This window comes from Balaenoptera musculus, chromosome 1 (assembly GCF_009873245.2).
Source record: "Balaenoptera musculus isolate JJ_BM4_2016_0621 chromosome 1, mBalMus1.pri.v3, whole genome shotgun sequence".
NCBI classification, from domain to species: Eukaryota; Metazoa; Chordata; class Mammalia; order Artiodactyla; family Balaenopteridae; genus Balaenoptera; species Balaenoptera musculus.
In genome coordinates, this window is record NC_045785.1 from 9167936 (window position 1) to 9188176 (window position 20241).

The 20241-nt window shown below is 51.2% G+C and overlaps 1 protein-coding gene across 5 annotated transcripts in view; it reads left to right on the top strand.

Moving 5' to 3' along the window:
• Window positions 1–2300: 2300 nt before the first annotated feature.
• Window positions 2301–20241, top strand: part of MFN2 (mitofusin 2) — a 28288-nt gene continuing 10347 nt past the window's right edge. For 2 of the 5 annotated variants that reach the window (XM_036853782.1, XM_036853813.1), the window contains exons 1-11: window positions 2301–2544; window positions 3768–3903; window positions 8579–8757; window positions 12852–12987; window positions 16036–16198; window positions 16888–17012; window positions 17734–17842; window positions 17955–18062; window positions 19478–19631; window positions 19799–19866; window positions 20008–20129. In XM_036853782.1, coding sequence (XP_036709677.1) covers window positions 8583–8757; window positions 12852–12987; window positions 16036–16198; window positions 16888–17012; window positions 17734–17842; window positions 17955–18062; window positions 19478–19631; window positions 19799–19866; window positions 20008–20129 — 1160 coding nt within the window. In that variant the 5' untranslated portion in view covers window positions 2301–2544; window positions 3768–3903; window positions 8579–8582. Of the gene's footprint in view, window positions 2545–3295; window positions 3399–3613; window positions 3646–3767; window positions 3904–8578; window positions 8758–12851; window positions 12988–16035; window positions 16199–16887; window positions 17013–17733; window positions 17843–17954; window positions 18063–19477; window positions 19632–19798; window positions 19867–20007; window positions 20130–20241 lie in introns of those variants that run through there. The other 3 variants (XM_036853789.1, XM_036853800.1, XM_036853805.1) reach the window with 3 other exon arrangements.

Here is a 20241-nt window from a genome sequence, read left to right on the forward strand (position 1 = left end):
CCCGGACCAGGGCTCAAACCTATGTCGCTTGCATTGGCAGGCAGATTCTTAACCACTGCGCCACCAGGGAAGCCCTCCATGCTCTTTCTGGGCACGCCACCCTCCCAGCACCTCCACTTGTTTACCAGCCTGGAAGCTCTCTGGACCATAGTTCAGGGCTTTTTATGAGGACTTCATTACATAGGTGTTAAAACAGACAGGTAGGGCTTCCCTGGGGGCGCAGTGGTTAAGAATTTGCCTGCCAATGCAGGGGACATGGGCTTGAGCCCTGGTCCGGGAAGATCCCACATGCCACGGAGCAACTGAGCCCGTGAGCCACAACTACTGAGCCTGTGCTCTAGAGCCCACATGCCACAGCTACTGAAGCCCATGCACCTACAGCCCGTGCTCCACAACAAGAGAAGCCACCGCAATGAGAAGCCCATGCACCGCAACGAAGAGTAGATCCTGCTCGCTGCAACTAGCGAAAGCCCACACGCAGCAACGAAGACCCAACGCAGCCAAAAATAAAATTAATCAATTAATTAATTATTTTTTTTAAATACACCAAAAAACCAGGCAGGTAGCTAGATGTGAGCAGAGAAAGGGGAGCACAGGCCAGATGGCAGGAAACCATGCATCTTGGGGTCCACAGGCAGACAGAGAAAAGCAGGAACCTCCAGACTGACAGGAAACCACATATCCTGGGGTGGCAGACAAAGAAAGGTGGGAATCTCCGGTGTCCAGACGTAACCTTTTGCTCATTATGCTCTCATTACAATAAAAATTAGCCTTGCAGATGAGAAATACCCATCATACAGTGGCTCCATGACACTTCCAATCAAGGGTAAATAAGGACAAAAATCCCTCCTCCCCCCCAAAAAAAAAAAATCCCTCCTCCCCTTGGGAAGGTGGAGCTGGAATGAAAATCAGGGAACACGACCCCCAAGCCTTCCTTCTGCAATGAATATTCCGCCCCTTCATTTGTACACCCCACATGACCGGCTTGCCAAGAAAACTCGGGGCAGCTACTCACCTGTCTGCCCGCTCTTCCTTTGAGAGCGTACTTTTGCTTAAATAAATACTCAATTTACTTTCTTGACCTCCCTGTCTCATCTCTGAATTCTTTCTGCCATGGGACAAGAACATTTCTTTCACGGAGAATATAGGCATGGTTGATTAAATCATTGGCCATTAGTGATCAAGTCAATCTCCAACTCCTCTCTCAGGAGGTTGAGAGGGGTGGTGAGGCTGAAAGTTTCAACCCTCTAATCACGTGGTTGGGTTCCCCTGGCAACCAGCCCCCATCTTTAGGAGTTTCCCAAAAGTTGTCTCATTAACATAAACTCAGGTGTGGTTGAAAGGTGTGAATAACAAAAAGACACTCATTTCACCTTTATTTGAATAGCTCTGAAGCTGTTTCAGAAACTGAGGACAAAACTAAATATTATGACAAAAGATGCCGCTACGGCTCTTATATAGGTAATTACCAGGGCTTTAGGAGCTCTGTGCCAGGCACAGCGGACAAAGACCAAATATATAGTTCTTATTATAAACCACCATATCACAGCGAGCCATTTATGTAATTTTAGATTTTTTAGTAGCCACATTTTAAACAGTAAAATGGACAGGTGAACTTCATTTTAGTAATATATTTTATTTAACACAATTTATCCAAAATACTATCATTTTACAATACAAAAATATCAATGAGATTGTTTACATTCCTTTTCTTACCAAGTCTTACACATCTCAGTTTGCACTGGCCACATTTCAGGAGCTCGTAGCACACACGGCTGGGGGTACCATACCTGAGAGCGCAGGCTTGGAGCCTTCCCTGCTGCTGTTGAGGCCATCGGGAGCCTGTTTACTGCCGTGTCCCAGTGCCTGGCACATAATGAGGCCTAGTAAGCTGCCATATGTGAGCTGGGGTAAAATCTCCCCTCTGAGCCAACTGGGACCGCTGTGAAGGTCAAAACGACGTATGTTAGGTAGCCTACTCAGGGACTGTTGCTGTTCTTACTTCCTCAAAGTCAATTGAAGGGCGGCAGGCCCAGGCTTGCTTCCTGTCTTCCTGTTGAGAGCTCTTGTTTAAAATTACCAAACGCAAGCTTGGATTCCAGAGCAGACAGGGTCCTTGGGGTCAGGCTCTGGGGCAACAAACGAAAGAGCGGGAACCGCTAATCTACGTACGCCCTTGGTTTCTTTTCCCCTTGACAGCTCGTGGCCCCGCCCACCCCAGCCCTTTCGGGCGCCTGGCGGAACTACAGCCCCCATGATGCAGCGGGAGTCCCGAAATTTACGTCATCGGCCTGGGACGCCTGGGCTGTGAATAAGATCGCTGAGGCGCCTCTCCAGGCGCTGAGACAGCTGATCCCTGACACATAAGGGTTAGTAGGGTGGAACCTGCTGAGCTCGGAGTCCACCGACTCACTGGGACCAGAACGGCGAACCTGCGGCGGCTGGTGACGCGCGCGTCCTGCCTCCTCCTCCCGCCTGTCCCCGGGGGGAGCGTGTTGGTGACGTCGGGGTTATGATGGCCGCCGGGAGGCCGGGAAGGTGAAGGTGAGAGGGCGAGCGCGTCGGGTGGTGGGGCCCGGCCCGGGGCAGCACGGCGAGTCCTGAGTACCCCGGCGTGGGCCTGTGGGACGCCGGGTTCCCGGGGACTCAGGATCCGGGCCGGCGGGCGTCCCCACGCTCCGGCCTCGCCGCCGGGCCCTCAGCGGCCCTGACAGGAGGGGGCGGGACGCGGGACTCGGGAATGGGGTCTCCTGAGGCTTCTTGTCACCCCCGCTTTCTCACCCTTCACCACCACATCCCACCCCTGCCCTTTCCCCATTTCTCATCCAGTTCTCTGTATTTGCCAGCACTTATTCAGCACATGATAGGTGCCTACATTCATCACCGTAGGCGCCCTGCTCTGACTTCCCCAAATTTGGGCATTTCTTGCTCTCGCACAGTTGTCTCTTGTTTGGTTTCTCAATGGACGGTAAGCCCCCTTGAGGGCAGGGACTGTTTTTTATCCATCTCTAACTCTAGCGCCTAGCACACACACACAGAGGGCAGACAGAAAATGTCGAATAATTAGCTGCTTGGATGCTTGAAGCCAAAACTGCCCATTCCCGTCTGTTGTAAGCCTTGATTGCCCTGTTTCTTTAATTTCTCTATTTACTCTCTTTCTCTCCTCCCAGAAAGGGCTCTGACTGTCACCCTTCCCATCCCCAAGGGTCGGGTAAGGCAGCTTCCCGTAATTGAAAATAAGTGAGCTTTACAGTGAACGGGAGGTGCTATCTCAGTTCCCAGCTTGGCCACTTAACTAGCAGTCCATTAATCTCTTAAGTATTCCAAGCCTCTCTTTGCACCATGGAATTGAGAATTAAGTAAGATATTTTACAGCATCTGGCAGATAGAGGCTTTCAGTAAGTTCCACTTCTCTCTCTCAACTCCACCTTCCCGTCTCTAATCCTCCGTGCCACAGTCCTCAAGCCCAGTCCTTGACCTGGTTCTGCCCCCTCCTCTCACCCCTCTGGATGTGCCTTTACCAGGGTCCCTGCTTCTCACCAGCACATGTCTGAACACGTGTTTGTGCACACCCGGGCTTGGCCTCACACCTGTGTGTTGTGTTTTTCCCCAGGGCACTTCCTCACATGCCACTCCAATACCTCAGTGAGTAAGCTTCCCTCGGGGATGAGTTTGTTTGGCTTTTAAACCTGATCAGACTTCTTTGGCATCTTTTTTTTTTTTTTCCTGCCCTGTTGACATGTCCCTTTTCCTTTCCAATAACTCAGAATTGGTGGAGTCAACACAGTCAGTAGCCAACCTCAACCTGAGACAGGACAGAGGAGAACTCAGAATCTTTTCGTCTTTTTGACTCCAGCCATGTCCATGATGGCCACCCTGTGAAGGTCTCTCACCATCCATAAAGTAAGTGGGGTGGCTGTGACGTCTGGCTCCCTGGATCCGGGTGGAGTGGAAAGGGGTGTACTCTGCTGGCCACCCAGCAGCAGGTCTCCCGGATGGGGTCATCTCTGCGCAGAGCTGGAGCGCTCCAGCCCGTGTTGGAAAGAACTGTAGTTCCTTTCACCTTCCATGGAGGATTTCACTGGTTGCCGAGAGAGCCCGTTTAGAGATTGACTGTTCAGAAAGTGGCTGGGATCTCTGGGCTCCCTGAAGAATGAGTCTCTATCTCCCTCGTTTGTTCTCTGCTGTGCTGGCTCCCCCCTCCCCCTCTCTGCCCAGCAGAAGTTGGTTCGTTGGCTCCTGATCACGGCTCTTCTAAGAGTCTACTCTGCCCCTTTACCCTGCATACTCTTTTTTTTTTTTTTTTTTAACAGTTGCCATTTTTTAAACCTGTGATTTTACTTTTAAATTTATTTATTTATTTATGGCTGTGTTGGGTCTTCGTTTCTGTGCGAGGGCTTTCTCTAGCTGCGGCAAGCGGGGGCCACTCTTCATCGCGGTGCGCGGGCCTCTCACTATCGCGGCCTCTCTTGTTGCGGAGCACAGGCTCCAGACGCGCAGGCTCAGTAGTTGTGGCTCACGGGCCTAGTTGGTCCGTGGCATGTGGGATCTTCCCAGACCAGGGCTCGAACCCGTGTCCCCTGCATTGGCAGGCAGACTCTCAACCACTGCGCCACCAGGGAAGCCCACCCTGCATACTCTTTTGTTTCAGTGTCTCAGCTTTTCCTCTGTTCCAGTTGTGCCAGCAGACAGTCCGTGGATCCATTTTATTTTCCCTGCTAGGAGTTGCTGTGCATGAAACTGGGTGAAGCGGTGGTGTGGATTCAGGGGCTGTGCCTGGGATCCAGACACACCTTGTGGTGACTTTTGCTGTTGCTGTCCCTATACCCAAGGCGCTTAATCCTCCTTAACTAATAGCCTAGGTTGAGGCAGAGCTTTTCAGTACCTGGGAGTGCTAATAGCTGTTTAATTTTTTTTTTTTTTTGGCTGCATTATGCGGGATCTTAGTTCCCTGGACCAGGGATTGAACCCATGCCCCCTGCGTTGGGAGCATGGAGTCTTAACCACTGGACCGCCAGGAAAGTCCCTGGTGGGTTCAGTTTAGAATTGGGTTTGGTTCTGGTCTTAGGTTAATACCTGTTAATATTGTGCCCCCAGCACTTGTTTGGGGTGGGAGTGGGGGACTACTGGGATGAATGAGGCTTTTCCCAAAGTCTGACCGTCAGGGTTTTAAAAACTGTGACGCAGAAGAAGGGTTTCTTCAGATAAGTTTGTGAAATGCTGCGTTAAATACAGTTAAACAGGCCTTCCTTCCCAGAGTCTTTGCTGTGCTCGTGTACTCCAGTGGAGGGGGACTGTAGCATATAGTGTTTTACCAATTGATTCTGCTATGGAATCATTTTTGTCCACTGCAGTTCTGTGGGCCACGCGTTGGGAAATGCTGCCGTAAACTCTCTGAAACCATGACCTCAAGAGCACTTTGAGGCGGTCCCAACAGCCTGAAGCGTGCCACTTAGTGTATAGCTGATACCGGAGCTCAACTCTGGCCCAGCTGTGCTTGGGGGACTGGCTCTGCATGCCTGCCGTGAGCCCTGCGGTGAAGTAGGGGCTGTCGGGGCTTTCCAGAGGAGGAGCAGGAACCAGCTGTTTCCCCCAGCTCTAGAAGCATAGGAAGCCAGCAGGTGGAACCCCAAGATAGCTGGGGCCCTATCTTGGCTTGTGTGTGTGTATTTGCAACTGTGGTCCCTTTGTGCACGTGTGTATGCCCAGCTTGCTCTTTGGAAGCATTACATTCTGGAGTCTGAAAGATTTGTTTAACTCTCTTGACTCACTGAACTCCAAATACTAAGAAACAGATGCTTAGCCAAAGGCTGCTTTTTAAGAAAAAAGTAAATATATGTATTCCAGGATTGGAAGGGTAGGAAGGTAATCCCCTTTAGGGGCATTCGCTATCTCAAACCATGTCTCTTACAGTTGTAGAGGAGGAAAGTAGAAATGGAAATAGGTCACTGCTCTGTATTAGAGACTGGCTTTCTAGAAGCTCACAGATTAGACAGGGAGAAAGTATGACAAAAAAAAAAAAAAAGCCAAAAGTCTGGTAAGGTTGCATGGCCTCCACAGAGATGTCAAGGAAGGCTTCATGGAGGGGGTGACACTAGAGTTGGGTCTAGAAGGACAGGAGGAGTAGGCCAAACGGGAGAATAAGGAAAGACAATTCCAGGCTGAAAGCAACATGTGTAACACCAACATGGACTCTCAGCTCAGGCACGAACAGAGGCAGAGAAAGCAGTTTGGAGGGGTTGGTGGTTCGGGACGTGCAGCCGCAGGCTGGGGAGTGTGAGAGCAGGACAGCGCCTGGATGGGCTGCACTCTGAGCAGACCAGGCGACCTTGAAGCACTAAGCTTTAACTAGTGTGTATGCTTTTAAATCTTGCATTTACCGAACACTAACGCCTTTGGTGTCATACCCTTTGGACTTGCAAACAATGACCAGAATTTGAAAGCACTTGCTTCTAAAAGCCCAGCTGATCTCTGAGAACTTGCTGCCTGCAAGCAAGTCACTTCTGGGGCAGGGCATTGCTGAGCCTCACCCCTGAGCTGACCTGTGTCCTCGATCCCCATGGCAGCCGTCGGGCAGCTGTGAGCGTGCTGGTGGTGGAGTTGCCTCTGCCCTCCCCTGAAGGCTGGCTATTCCAGGGGGAAGTCTTGTGATCTTGCTGGTGGAGTTTATTACTCTTGTTGTTTTATAACATGTAAAACTACCTTAGAGTTCGTGCCATGTCATCTTTAATCTTCTCACGGTCTACGTGATATCATGCTTGTACATGTGACGAATCCAAGCATCTGAGGTTTAAACAGCCGAGAAATAGTACAGTCACGATTTGAACCCAGCTCTGTCTGATTCCAGAATCTATCTATAATGCTAGCTACATCATGCCATCCCAGACCCAGTTCTCCTTTCGGTGACTTTCCTCTTCTGCTTACACACATCCCCTGTTTCTCTAAGAGTCTTTCCTGCTGGGCCACAGTAAGCCTGATTTCAATGTACTCTCCTTTTCTGCTTTGGAGGAGCCAGTGGTATTTTCTTCCTAGTTCCCCTTCTCAGAGCTCTGCTGTCTTTCTTATTTCAGCCCTTGACACGTGGGCTCCATGCTTAGAAAATCTCCCAGCTGTGGCATATTCCTGGGGAGGAAGGACACACACTCACTTTCCTCTCTCATCTCCCCAGAAATCATGAACAGCGCAAAATAATTGGTAGGTTTAGGCAAAACCTGTGGGTCCCCATTTCCCTGTGGGTCTCTCTTTCTGCCCACCCTTTGGGATGGTTAGTTCCTAAGGGCCACCTTTCAGTTATTATGCATTTGTTCCAGATGTTCTTTCTGCTTCTCAGGAACTGGTTCAACACACTTTGGCAGTTTCTCGTGTATGTTCACTCGTGGGCAGCGCGCTGTCATTTCCCAGCTAGAGTGAGTGCCGGGTCTGGTGGAGAGCGGTGTGATTAGGGTGGCTGGGGGGGGAGGAGCCGACAAGAAATTGCTGAGTGTAGAGGAGGGCAGAACCGGGCACACACAGCTGTGCACACTCCCCTCATCCTCAGAAAGGCCTTTTCCCTGTGACGTCCCAGCGTCTGAGGGCTCTGCTGAAGAAATGGCACTGTGCGAGCTGGGAACTCTGAGGAACGATCCAGGGATGCCCAGCCACATCTGGGGACCGCCTTCTCTGGTCTGTCTCCCTCTTTTGACTTTGAGCAAAGATCTCTAGGGCTTTGGAGTTAAGCCTCATGGCCCCTCGCATGTTATTGCCACGTGAAGAAAAAGAGCCTGCAAAGATGTGCGTGTGGTTGAATAAGAGCAGGAGAGCTACCCACACAAAAACAGACCGTGATGATAAGCAAATGTTAATAGTGCCTGTCACAGAATGGTGGGGTTGTGGATTTTTTTTTCCTGTAGTTTCCACATTTTCTACAGTGTACACATTTATAATGAAAGAGAACAGTAAACGTTTTTAAGTAAATTGTAGAAGTAGACCTCTCTCATCTGAAGATCACCCTTCCTTGCCGTCCACTCCTCCACCCCTCCCCAGCAACCAAAAATAAAAACAAAAAGCAAAAACCTGTTAGGAATTAGGGCCATCGGGACTGGGCGGCAGAGGAGCCAGGGCGGGGTGGTGGGAGTGCCTGACCTCGAGGGTCACTATGCTTTCACTGCTTTCAATATCCAGTGCTTTTTCTCAGGAGGGTGATGTATAGGAAATAAGTGAGATTTCTGTCACTCTTTTCTGCATAAGGCCAGGAGGAGGGCTTCTCTGTGTGTTACCTTGTGGTTCCCCTCTGTCCCCCTCTGAGATGGGGAGGGCAGGCCTGTCCCTGTTCACCAGGCAGGGAACAGCCAGCGCTAGGCCTGAGCTCAGGGCCCTGGGTGCCCACACTGTGTGACATGGAGACTGGCCCAAGTGGTCCCTTCCTACTCTTGAGGTGCTGGTTCTGATCTTGCTGTCCCTGATCTAGTCCTGGAGGGCCCATGTTCCGGATGGACCCTCGAGCTGGTGCCCGTCCCCCTGCTGCACCCCGCTACACCCCAGCAGAACGTCCTGAGCTGGGTGTCCCTGGGTTCGCTCACGTGTCTTCTTTCTCTTGCAGCGCAATGTCCCTGCTCTTCTCTCGATGCAACTCCATCATCACAGTCAAGAAGGATAAGAGACACATGGCTGAAGTGAATGCTTCCCCGCTCAAGCACTTTGTCACCGCCAAGAAGAAGATCAATGGCATTTTTGAGCAGCTGGGGGCCTACATCCAGGAGAGCGCTGCCTTCCTTGAAGGTGAGACAGGCAACGCGCTCAGCCAGGCCCACTCCTGTCAGCTTCAGTATTTAGGTGGCAGGATTTGGGGATTGGGGGGTACAGCCCTGCTCTTGAGGAGCTCATGACCAGATGGGTTGTCACCTTCAGTGGTGCTCTGCTCTCGGAATCATGTGGAATTGGACTCCGGGGAGATTGGGCCAGGAAAACAAGGGACCTATCATTGACGAATTCTACGAACTCTGTTCCATTTAGTCACGAGGGGTAGGTGAATCGTACCCTCATCTAAGAGACAAGCAGATTGAGGTTTTGAGAGTTGTTTGATACCTTGTAAGTGACACAGCGGCCTTTACCCAGGTGTCTCTGACTCCAAAGCCCAGGTGTTTTCCTTGGCCCGGTCTGGCTGCCATCAGTGCCGGCACTGTCCGGGTGTTGGTTGTTCCTGACCAGGGTGTTCTCTCACTGATATTTTTAGACAACAGGACTATGAATAAGAAACTTGTGTCACCAGTACCTTTTCCTCTAGTTACTAATTTGAGCCCAACCTCTAATCCCTGCTCTGTCAGCAGAGAAGGACTGGTTCCCAGGGCCCCACTAGGTCTGAGCACCAACTCCAGCCACTGGCTTCTCAGACTCCCTCTCTAGAAGGCACACCTTGGCTCCAGGTCCTGGGATTGTCAGTGAAGACCCAGTAGTTGAATCTTATCTGTCCTTGGTTTCCTCATTTGTGAAAGAGGGGCTCAGGTGAGACCAGGGGTTTCCAAATTCTAGTCTGCAGAACCCTAAAAGTTCAATGGGAATGCCCTTGGGACACACTGCTCTCCACTCTCGCTTTCCGCTGGAGCACCTTGGCTTCTGGTTGGGTTACATGTCAGGCTGCTACTTTAGGCTCCCTTTAAAGAAAGGAAATAGTTCCAGTACTATGGTGTAAATGTTTGTCCCTCCATGTTCACATGTTGGAATCCTGAGGCCCAAAGTGTTGGTGTTAGGATGTAGGGCCTTTGGGAGGGGATTATGTCATGAGGGTGGAGCCCTCATGAATGAGATTAGTGCTCTTATAAAAGAGACCCCACAAAGCTCCCTCGCCCCCTTCCGCCACGTGAGGATACAACAAGAAATCTGCCACCTGGAAGAGGGCCCTCACCTGACCAGGCTGGCACCCCGATCCGAGACTGCCGGCCGCCTGCACCGTGAGCAATGCATCTCTGTTGTGTCTAAGCCACCAGTCATGGTATTTTGTTCGAGCAGCCCGAATGGACTAAGAATGCACTCCTTATGCCCTGCCCTCAGCGTGGTGCTTGAAGCAAGAGAGGCGTTCCCGAAGTATTTGTTAAATTTAAAAATTTGAATTTCAAGGTTATCAGATTGGTGGTTGTAATTATTCCAGTTTATTATCTGTTTGTTTAGCAATAGTTCTGGTGTGCCTGGCCCTGTGCCTGCAGAGATGGGACAGACCAGGCCCCTGTCCCGCCGGAGCCCAGACTAACCCTCTGTGATGCTCTGACTCACTCAGATGGTTCTGTGGACGAACACCGGCTTAATTAACAATGAAGGTGTTTGTGTGACGGCATCCGGAGTGGGTGTTTTGGTTTCTCTTTTTGTGGAAATATGAAGCCTCTCGTATTAGGAGGGAAAGCGCTGGAGCGATCCTGAGATGTATTTGGGGTTGTCCTGGCTAGGGAAGGGGATGGCTACTGCCTTGGGACTGTTCTCTAAAGGGCAGGTAACAAGAGCTTGTTGGCCTACTGCCTATTTCTTTTAAATGTAGCCACAGGCTTAAGAGCCAGCTTCCTCCGGGGGCGCATTCCAAAGGCCACACCCAGGTGCCCACATAAGGGAAGAATGTTGTTGGGTCTGGGTAGGGGGTGGCCAGTGGATGGGGGAGGTCTTGTTGGTTTGCTCACTTCCTTTCGTGGCAACAGCTGCAGGGGAAGCTCGCTGGGCATCTCTGAAATGCACCTGTCGTGTTCTGGATGCTGTGGGAGTGCTCTCAGTGCTGGGGCCTATCAGCCCAGTGGTTCACAAGTGCCTTAGTCTGTTTGGGAGGCTGTAACAGAAATACCATAGACTGGGTGGCTTGTAAACAACAAAAATTTATTTCTCACAGTTCGGGAGGCTGGGAAGCCCAAGATCAAGGTACCGGCAGATTTGGTGTCTGGTGAGGGCCAGCTTCCTAGACTGCTGTCTTTTCTCTGTATCATCACATGTAACCACACGGCAGGAGTGGCTGGCTAGCTCTTTGGGTCTCTTTTGTAAGGGCACTAATCCCAGGCATGGGGTCTCCATCTCTATATACAGTTGACTCTCGAATAACATGAGTTTGAACTGCGCGGATCCACTTATATGTGGATTGTTTTCAGTAGCAAATACTATAGTAGTACAGAATCCATGGGTGAATCTGTGGATGCAGAACCGTGGATATGGAGGGCTGACTAAATTACATGCTGAGTTTTGACTGTGTGGAGAGTCGGCGCCCTAACCCCCATGTTGTTCAAGGGTCAGCTGTACCATCATACCGTCATCACATGGGGGCACATAAACATTTAGTCCATTGCAGCAAGAGTGTGCTGAGGGGCAAACACCCGTCTGCTGTCCAGCCAGCTCATGACCTTCCTCGTGTAAGTACTAGATGGGATGGGGACAGGATCTTGCTCAGTTGCTCCCATCTGTCATAGTATGTTATCCATCTGCCTGTCAAGGGCCCTGGGAAGAAGCAATGCAGTGATCCTAGTATCTGTTTGCTTAGCGAACATTGTGCACCTGCTGAGCGCTGGGTGCTGGGATCAGACAGCTTGGACCTCACGTGGTAGGTGGTGCAGACAGGTGAGCTAGGCGGTTACCCTGTGGTGAGATAAGGGCTAAGATAGGAGAAGTACAGGGTGCTGTGGGAGCATAAACAAGGGGACCTGACTCAGGGGTGGTCAGGGCAGGCTAAGTGGGAAAGAGCCAGAGCACCCCGAGGCGGTGCATTAGTTCTTCAGAGTGGGGGAGGGGCGTGGGGAAGCACTGAGCAAAGCCCAGAGCAGTGGCGAGTGTGGGGATGTGGTGAGGCAGCATGCGAGGCAGCGGGTGCCCAAGACCTGGCTGGAGCAGTGAGCGGGGCCAGAACAGGCAGGGCCTCGTGAAGGTGCACAGGGACCCGGTCCCAATCCCGGCTCTGCCATCTGCTAACTCTGATGGGTACATGCCGTGGATTAAATGAGACCATATTTGAAAAGTGATCAGGGACTTCCCTGGTGGCGCAGTGGTTAAGAACCCGCCTGCCAATACAACTGACACGGGTTTGAGCCCTGATCCAGGAAGATCCCGCATGCCGCGGAGCAACTAAGCCCCTGAGCCACAACTACTGAGCCCACGCGCCACAACTACTGAAGCCCGTGTGCCACAACTACTGAAGCCAGTGCGCCTAGAGCTCATGCTCCGCAACAAGAGAAGCCACTGCAATGAGAAGCCTGTGCACCACAACAGAGTAGCCCCCGCTCGCTGCAACTAGAGAAAGCCCGCACGCAGCAACGAAGACCCAACACAGCCAAAAATAAATAAAATAAAAATAAAAAAAAAAAAAAAAAAGAAAAGTGATCAGAACAGTGTCTGGCATATAGTGAGAACTTGGTAAGTATTTGTTAAGTAAAAAACATAAAACTTCATTAGGTACCGGCCCCCATTCTTAGCGGTTTTGTGTTTTAATCCATTTAATCCTTTCACTAGTCACATGAAGTAGGTACTGTTGTTATCTGTGTTTTAAGGGTGAGGAAACTAAGACCAGGAATGTTCATTTGCCTGGGGTCACAAAGAGTCAGGAAGAGGTAAGAGCCAGCGCTTCTTGCACTGGAACCCAGGCAGTCTTGCTCCCAAGCTGTGTTCTTTTTTTTTTTTGGCTGCGCGGCCTGCGGGATCTTAGTCCTCCCACCAAGGATCGAACCCACACCCCCTGCAGTGGAAGCTTGGAGTCTTAACCACTGGACCGCCAGGGAAGGCCCCCAAGCCGTGTTCTTAACTGCACTGCGGCCCACAGTAGGGAGTAGCAGGGAGCCGTGGTGGTGGACTCTGCCTTCCACACTTGTGACTGTGGAACTCAGACCGTGGGGTGAGCCATTTTCAATCTCCACCTCCAGACACCTACAGGAATGCGGAACTGGACCCTGTTACGACAGAAGAACAGGTTCTGGACGTCAGAGGTTACCTGTCCAAAGTGAGGGGCATCAGCGAGGTGCTGGCCCGGCGGCACATGAAAGTGGCTTTTTTTGGCCGGTGAGTCTCAAAGCCCTCATACCTTCTTTCTTCCCAGCTGGGGGCAGGCAGGGAGGCAGGCACTTTGTGTGGGATTGCAGCCTGAGGGCCCCAAGGCAGAGAAGCAGCTGGCATGCTTCAGAGTGCAGTGCTCTCCTTCTTATTTCTTTATTTTTAACTGTGGTTAAATACACATAATGTAAAATTTACCGTCGTAACCATTCTTAAGTGTACGGTTCAGTTTTGTTAAATACATTCACATTGTTGTACAACCATCACCACCATCCATCTCCAGAACTTCTTCCCCTTGGAAAATTGAAACTCTGCCCATTAAGTAACAACTCCCGTTCCCCTCTCCCCACCCCCCTGGCAACCACCATTCTCCTTCCTGTCTCTATGAGTCTGACTACTCGAGGTGCCTCAGGTAACTGGGATCACACAGTATTTGTCTTTTTGTGACTGGCTTCTTTCACTCAGCATAATGTCCTCTAGAATCATCCATGTGGCAGCATTTGTCAGAATACCTTCCTTTTTAAGGCTGAGCAATATTCCATTGTATGTGTATACCATATCGTGTTTATCCATTCATCCATGATGGACACTTGTTGCTTCCACTTTTTGGCTATTGTGAATAATGCTGCTATGAACGTGGGTGTACAAATATTTGTTTGAGACCCTGCTTTCAGTTCTTTTGGGAATATACCCAGAGGTGGAATTGCTGGACCGTATGATCATTCTGTTTAAAAAAAATTTTTTTTTTGGCCGTGCTGCACGGCATGCGGGATCTTAGTTCCCTGACCAGGGATTGAACCCGTGCCAACCTGGGCCCCCTGCAGTGGAAGCTCAGAGTCCTAACCACTGGACTGCCAGGGAAGTCCCCTGTTTTTAATTTTTTGAGGAACTACCCACCATATTGTTTTCCATAGTGACTGCACCATTTTAATTCCTACCAGCAGTGCACAAGGGTTCCAGTTTTTCCATATCCTCCCAATACTTGTTTTCTGTTTTTTTGATAGTAGCCGTCCTAATGCGTGTGAGGTAGTATCTCTTGTAGTTTCGATTCGCATTTCCCTAGTGATTAGTGATGTTGAGCATCTTTTCATGTGTTAGTTGGCCATTTGTATATCTTCCTTGGAGAAATGTCTATTCAAGTCCTTTGCCCACTTTTAAATTGGGTTGTTTGGGGGTTTTTTTTATGTCGTTTTGGTGTGGTTTTTTTGTTTTTTGTTTTTGAGTTGTAAGAGTTCTGGATTTAATTCCTTATCAGACATATGATTTGGAAGTATTTTCTCTCATTCTGTAGGTCGCCTTTTCACTCTGTTAACTGTGTCCTGTGATGCACAGAAATATTTTATTTTGATATAGTCCAATTTATGTATACTTTTTTGCCTATACTTTTGATGTCATATCTAAGAAATTGCCAAACCCAGTGTCATGAGGCTTTTCCCCTATGTTTTCTTCTAAATGCTTTATATTTTTAGCCCTCAGATATCCTTCTTGTTACACTTTGAGGTCTGGTAGGCACCTCTGGAATGTTTGCTACAGTACCAAGGACTTCTCCAGTTCTCGGTGGGCTCTGACTGGGTGGCCTACACAGTGAACTCAGTTCTGACACGCTGCCTGGAGGTGGCGGCAGACCCCCCCAGGTTAAGAGCCCGGTCCCTCAAGACGCCCCCGCTTCAGGTGCCATTCGGAAACCTGGGCGTCTGACCCACTGGCTATAGATCAGAGGTTCCCACGACCTCCTCCTCTTAATTTGCTAGAGCGGCTCACAGAGCTCAGGGAAACATTTACTTACATTTACTGGTTAGTATATAAATAATGGGGTACTGTAAGGGATACAGGTGAAGAGGTACACAGGGTGAGGTCTGGGAGGGTCCTGAGCACAGGAGCTTCTGTCCCTGTGGAACTGAGGTGCACTGCCTTCCACCCTGAAGCTCATCAGTTCTCATTGTTCAAGAGATTTTATGGAGCTTAATCCACAGCGCCCTCCTTCCTTTTCCTGGAGGTCAGTGGGTGGGGCTGAAAGTCCCAGCCCTCTTATCACTTGGTCTTTCTGGTGACCAGCCCATCCTGAGGCTGCCTGGGGGCCCCACCTCAGTCACCTCACTAGCATAAACAGGTGTGCTCAACAGGGGCTCCTTATGAGTAACTAAAGGCACTCCTACCACTCAGGAAATTCCAAGGGTTTTAGGAGCTCTGTGCCAGGAACTAGGGACAAAGACCAAACATATTTCTTGTTATACCACAGCACCTTTAAAAAAAGTAAAGCCCAATACAGGAAAAAAAAAGACACCCAGACGGGTGGATGCTGTGCGCACAGTGGCAGCCTGAGGAACTGGCACTCTGCCACCCCTGCCCCTGATCACCTCAGGGGTGGCCCTCAGACCTCCGGGCTGTCATTTTGCGTCCTCCCTTCAGAGCTGTGGCCCTGGCTTTGGTGAGCTGGAGAGATGAGTCTGCAGAGTAGAGCTGTTTTCAAGAACCAGAATGTCGGAAAGGGGCGTGACGGGCAGGAACGCTACAGTAGTCTGCCCTGTAGCCGGCCCTTATCAGCTGGGACTGACAGGCGGGGCTTCATGTTTGGGAGGAGCGTGATGGGAGAAGAGCAGCAAAATTGGCCTTTTGTAGAAAACCAGGGACTTTGGGGTCATTCAGCTGAGGTCACTCAGACTGAGGAAGCCACCCTGGGGGTGAGTGAGTGGTTCCAAGTAGAAGAGGAGGGGTGGGTTATCCCTCGGAGTCAGACAGGTGGTCTCCAGAGTGATGCTGAGAGCCTCAAGCTCGGTGGTGGGCTCTCTTGAGGGCAGAGAGCATCTGCGTGCCGGCGCCACACCGAGGGAGCCCCTTGTAGCCTGGTTTGCCGTGATGAACCAGGAGCACATCACAGCACGGGTCACGGGTGTTTGTCCAGCATTTTCATAAACACAGAGAGCCCTCTCTGCCTGTCTGGGCACACGCCGCATCACTGTGGAGGACAAGACTTTGGACTTGCAGGCTGTAACTTCTTAGTGACAGCCTGAGACGCAGATAGCGGTAGCTTCACTGACAGCCAGGATTTCCTCGTAGGACGAGCAACGGGAAGAGCACTGTGATCAATGCCATGCTCTGGGACAAAGTGCTGCCCTCCGGGATCGGCCACACCACCAACTGCTTCCTGCGGGTGGAGGGCACAGATGGCCACGAGGCCTTCCTCCTCACAGAGGGCTCAGAGGAGAAGAGGAATGTCAAGGTGAGGGGGCAGCGCCGGCCCGGCTTTCAGCCCTCCCTGGGCATGCTGGTGGGTTAAATCCGGGCTTAGACCAGCCAGCGCATCCACTGTGCCAGGACCACTGGAAGCTCTAAGGAGAAGGCAGTGCCCTCCACTGCGGTGGAGTCTGGGGGGGCCCTGTCCTAGCCTGGCTGCTTGGGAATTGCGAGAGCTTCAGGGAGGGTCTGAAACCCGGAGCGCCTGAAGTCCGGATTCACAGTCCTTGTGAATTGCTGGGCAGGCCTTTTCTCTTTGTGATGAAGAGCATATGTGCCTTGTTCTTTGGCGTGTTGCCAGAGAGCGATCCCTGCATTTGCTGTGTGATTCTGACACGTCAGCTCGGGGCTTGCGTGTTTTCATCTTTCTGAGAGCCAGCTGCATTCTTGGTTGGGGCCAGATGCTCATTTTGGTTCATGAAGAATTAATTAATGCAGAAAACCCTCTGCTTTAGGACAACATCCAAGAAAGAAATTCAAAAGAGGAGTGAAGAATAGTTGGTTCTTATTGACAGCTCCCAGCTCTTGACTTTTTTATGTGTGAAATGAAAGAAAAAGGGGTAGCAGATCAGGCAACAGTCTCAGGCCATCGTGCTATGGCCACATGGCACTGGAAATCTCCAGGCTGGAGGCTCTTCCTCGGCCCTGATCTTTCTTTCCCTTCTCCCCCATCAGACTGTGAACCAGCTGGCCCACGCCCTTCACCAGGACGAGCAGCTGCATGCCGGCAGCCTGGTGAGTGTGATGTGGCCCAACTCCAAGTGTCCGCTTCTCAAGGATGACCTTGTGCTAATGGACAGGTAAGAGGGAAGGTGCCTCCCCAGGAGGTCCAAGCTGGGAGGGCACCAGCTTTCCATTTCTGGATCATCTAGGCCAGGATCCCCTAGGTCCTGTTGTTGCTCTGCTTAAGTATATTGCTTTTCAGACTGGCTCAACCAAATCTTCCTGCCTCTTGGATTTCCTCCAGGGTCTGGTTACTGTATCCCTGGGCAGGTGTCAGGGCCCTGAAGATGTCCCAGTGATGGTCTGTAAAGAGGGATAGGGAGGTGCTCAAAAGTTGGGAAGGTTCTCAGCCTCAACCCAACATTAGTGTGTTTATTGGGGGCGGGGGGGGTGGAGCTTGTGGTGGTGAGGTCCATGTTGTATTTTATTTTTCTCAAAGGGACACTTTGCTCCTGCTTTGTGGACAGGCTGTAACTATACCAAGAAATGCAGTGCTAGGGTGCTTGCCAGACTCACATAAATACAGAACTTCACCTTAATTGTATACCCCCAAAGTAAAATTCAGATCATTAGGTTTTTATAAAGGTGATAGGTGCGTATGGCAAAAACCACATTTTCAGACAGTCTGGAAGGATACGAGATGAAAAGTAAAAATCCCTCCAATAAGGGCCAGGCCCAATTTCTCTCCCTTCTGTAGCTTTCTCCTCCTTTGCCTGGCTGCCTCAGGTCTGTTCAGAGCAGGAAGAATGGGGCCCATGGTCTGTGTGTCTGGTGACAGTTTATCCTTGTCACCTCTAGCCCTGGCATCGATGTCACCACAGAGCTAGATAGCTGGATTGACAAGTTTTGCCTGGACGCTGATGTGTTCGTGCTGGTGGCCAACTCAGAGTCCACCCTGATGCAGACGGTAACCCCTCTTCCACCTTTTCCCCCACTCCGAGGACCCAGCTGGGGGGGCGGGCTGGCAGGGCCTCAGCTGGCACAGCTCCTCCCACACTGAGGTCTTCCCCCCCTTCCAGGAAAAGCAGTTCTTCCACAAGGTGAGCGAGCGCTTGTCCCGCCCTAACATCTTCATCCTGAACAACCGCTGGGACGCGTCCGCCTCGGAGCCTGAGTACATGGAGGAGGTGGGTGCCTCTTTACCCAGCAGTTTGGGGAATGCCACCCCATGTGTCTACCCAGTCCCTCTTTATGCTCTCCCAGGCCACATCCCTGAATGAATTTCAGCACCAGAGAAGTCCCGGGTGTTCCTTGGGGTCGCTGATGGCTTTAAAAATACCCCTTCGTGGGAGTTCCCTGGCGGTCCAGTGGTTAGGACTTAGTGCTTTCACTGCTGAGGTCCCAGGTTCAATCCCTGGTCAGGGAACTAAGATCCCACAAGCCGTGCAGTGTGGCAAAAACAAAACCAAACAAAAACAAAACGAAGAAACAAAAACAACTCTTTGAGACTTTCCTGGAGATCCAGTGGTTAAGAATCCGTGCTTCCACTGCAGGGAGCACGGGTTCAATCCCTGGTCCGGGAACTAAGATCCTGCCTGCTGCGTGGTGTGGCAAAAAAAAACAACAGCAGCAACAAAACGCAAACCCTTCACTTCTCCCATTCGCTTTCCCGGACCCCTCTACTCTTCAAAAGGCTTTCTTCCTGGTCTGAGAAACGTCCCTACCACGTTAGCTGCTGCACCCTTGCTTGCTCTCTTTAGTTCATAAAGAATTAATCATTATAGAACAGGCTTAGCTTTAGAAAGACATCCAGGAAAGAAGCTTAAAAGAGGAGTGAAGAATAATTGGTTCTTACTGACAGCTCAGAATGCTTTACTTTTTATGCGTGAAATGAAGGAAAAAGGAGTAACAGACAGGTGATATGGGGTGATGATAAAGCACGTGGTCAGCAGGCTGACGCTGGGCAGTGTGACTGGTGAATTCCCTAACCCCTCCGGTAAATCCTCACCTGTGAGTTGGATATAGTAGATAGAGTTGTTGAGAGGATGAAATCTGTTAACTTTGAGAAAAGGCCTGGCACGTGGCAGGTGTCTGCAAGAGGCTGTCATCACTTTTAAGTTCCAGCAGTAGAACCTTAGGGCTTCAGAGCTAGGAGGGATTTTGGGGTGCGGCCACTCATGTAATAAACGAGGCCCAGGGAAGACTCAGCTTGTCAGTACAGAGTCCAGATGTAGGTTTCTTGACCAATCCCCCCCCCCACCCAGGTTCCTTTCCTTCTGGGGTGCCAAAGTGAGACACTCTGTAGGCTCTAACAAGGCAATTTGGGGCACGTGTAAGCATTTCAGCTTGTTGATGCACCAGCTGTCTTTGACAGGCTGTACCCCAGGGAACCCCTGTGACCTGGGTTCTGGGGAGCCTGGTGGCTGGAGGACAGATGGTGGGAGATGGTCGCTGCATGTGTGTTTGTACCTTTTGAACCCTGAGCTGTGTGAACAGATTATCTGTGTTTTAGAAAAGAAACAGTTGGGGGCCGCGGGCTCCATCAGGAGGGGCTCACCCGCACCCTGCCTGCTCACGTAACGCCCGTCTGCTTGGGCTCCAGGTACGGCGGCAGCACATGGAGCGCTGTACCAGCTTCCTGGTGGACGAGCTGGCTGTGGTGGATCGAGGCCAGGCTGGAGACCGCATCTTCTTTGTGTCTGCCAAGGAGGTGCTCAACGCCAGGATCCAGAAGGCCCAGGGCATGCCCGAAGGAGGTGACGATGGAACCAGCTTCTTGCTTTTCCCTAACATTTGAGTCGTTGGGTCTCATACTAAGTCAGCCAGTAGAAACAGTTCTGAGAACGAGGTGGTGAGAAGAGCCCTGAGTGAGAAGCTCTCGACTGCGAGTTATTTCTGGACTAATGTGGTGCAATTCTCCTAGGGGGCGCTCTTGCAGAAGGCTTTCAAGTGAGGATGCTTGAGTTTCAGAATTTTGAGAGGAGATTTGAGGTGAGCACAAGCCTTTGATCCTGGTGTCTGGCGATTCTGTGCCTCCCCGGCCCTTTCCAGCCGTGTCCCTGGCAGTGGATGCCGGAGCCTGGCCCTTGGCCGGTGGCCTCTGCCTCCCTCTGCGCCTCTTGTCTGTTCCAGGAGTGCATCTCCCAGTCGGCTGTGAAGACCAAGTTTGAGCAGCACACGGTCCGGGCCAAGCAGATCGCGGAGGCTGTTCGCCTCATCATGGACTCTCTGCACATCGCGGCTCAGGAGCAGCGGTAAGAGCCCCGGAGGTGACAGGAGGGAGCGTGGCAGTGACCGCCTCACCCCTGCCTGGACCCAGCCCAGGGCCAGAGCCTGGCCGCCAGATCGGAGCCTCAGGGTTCCCTC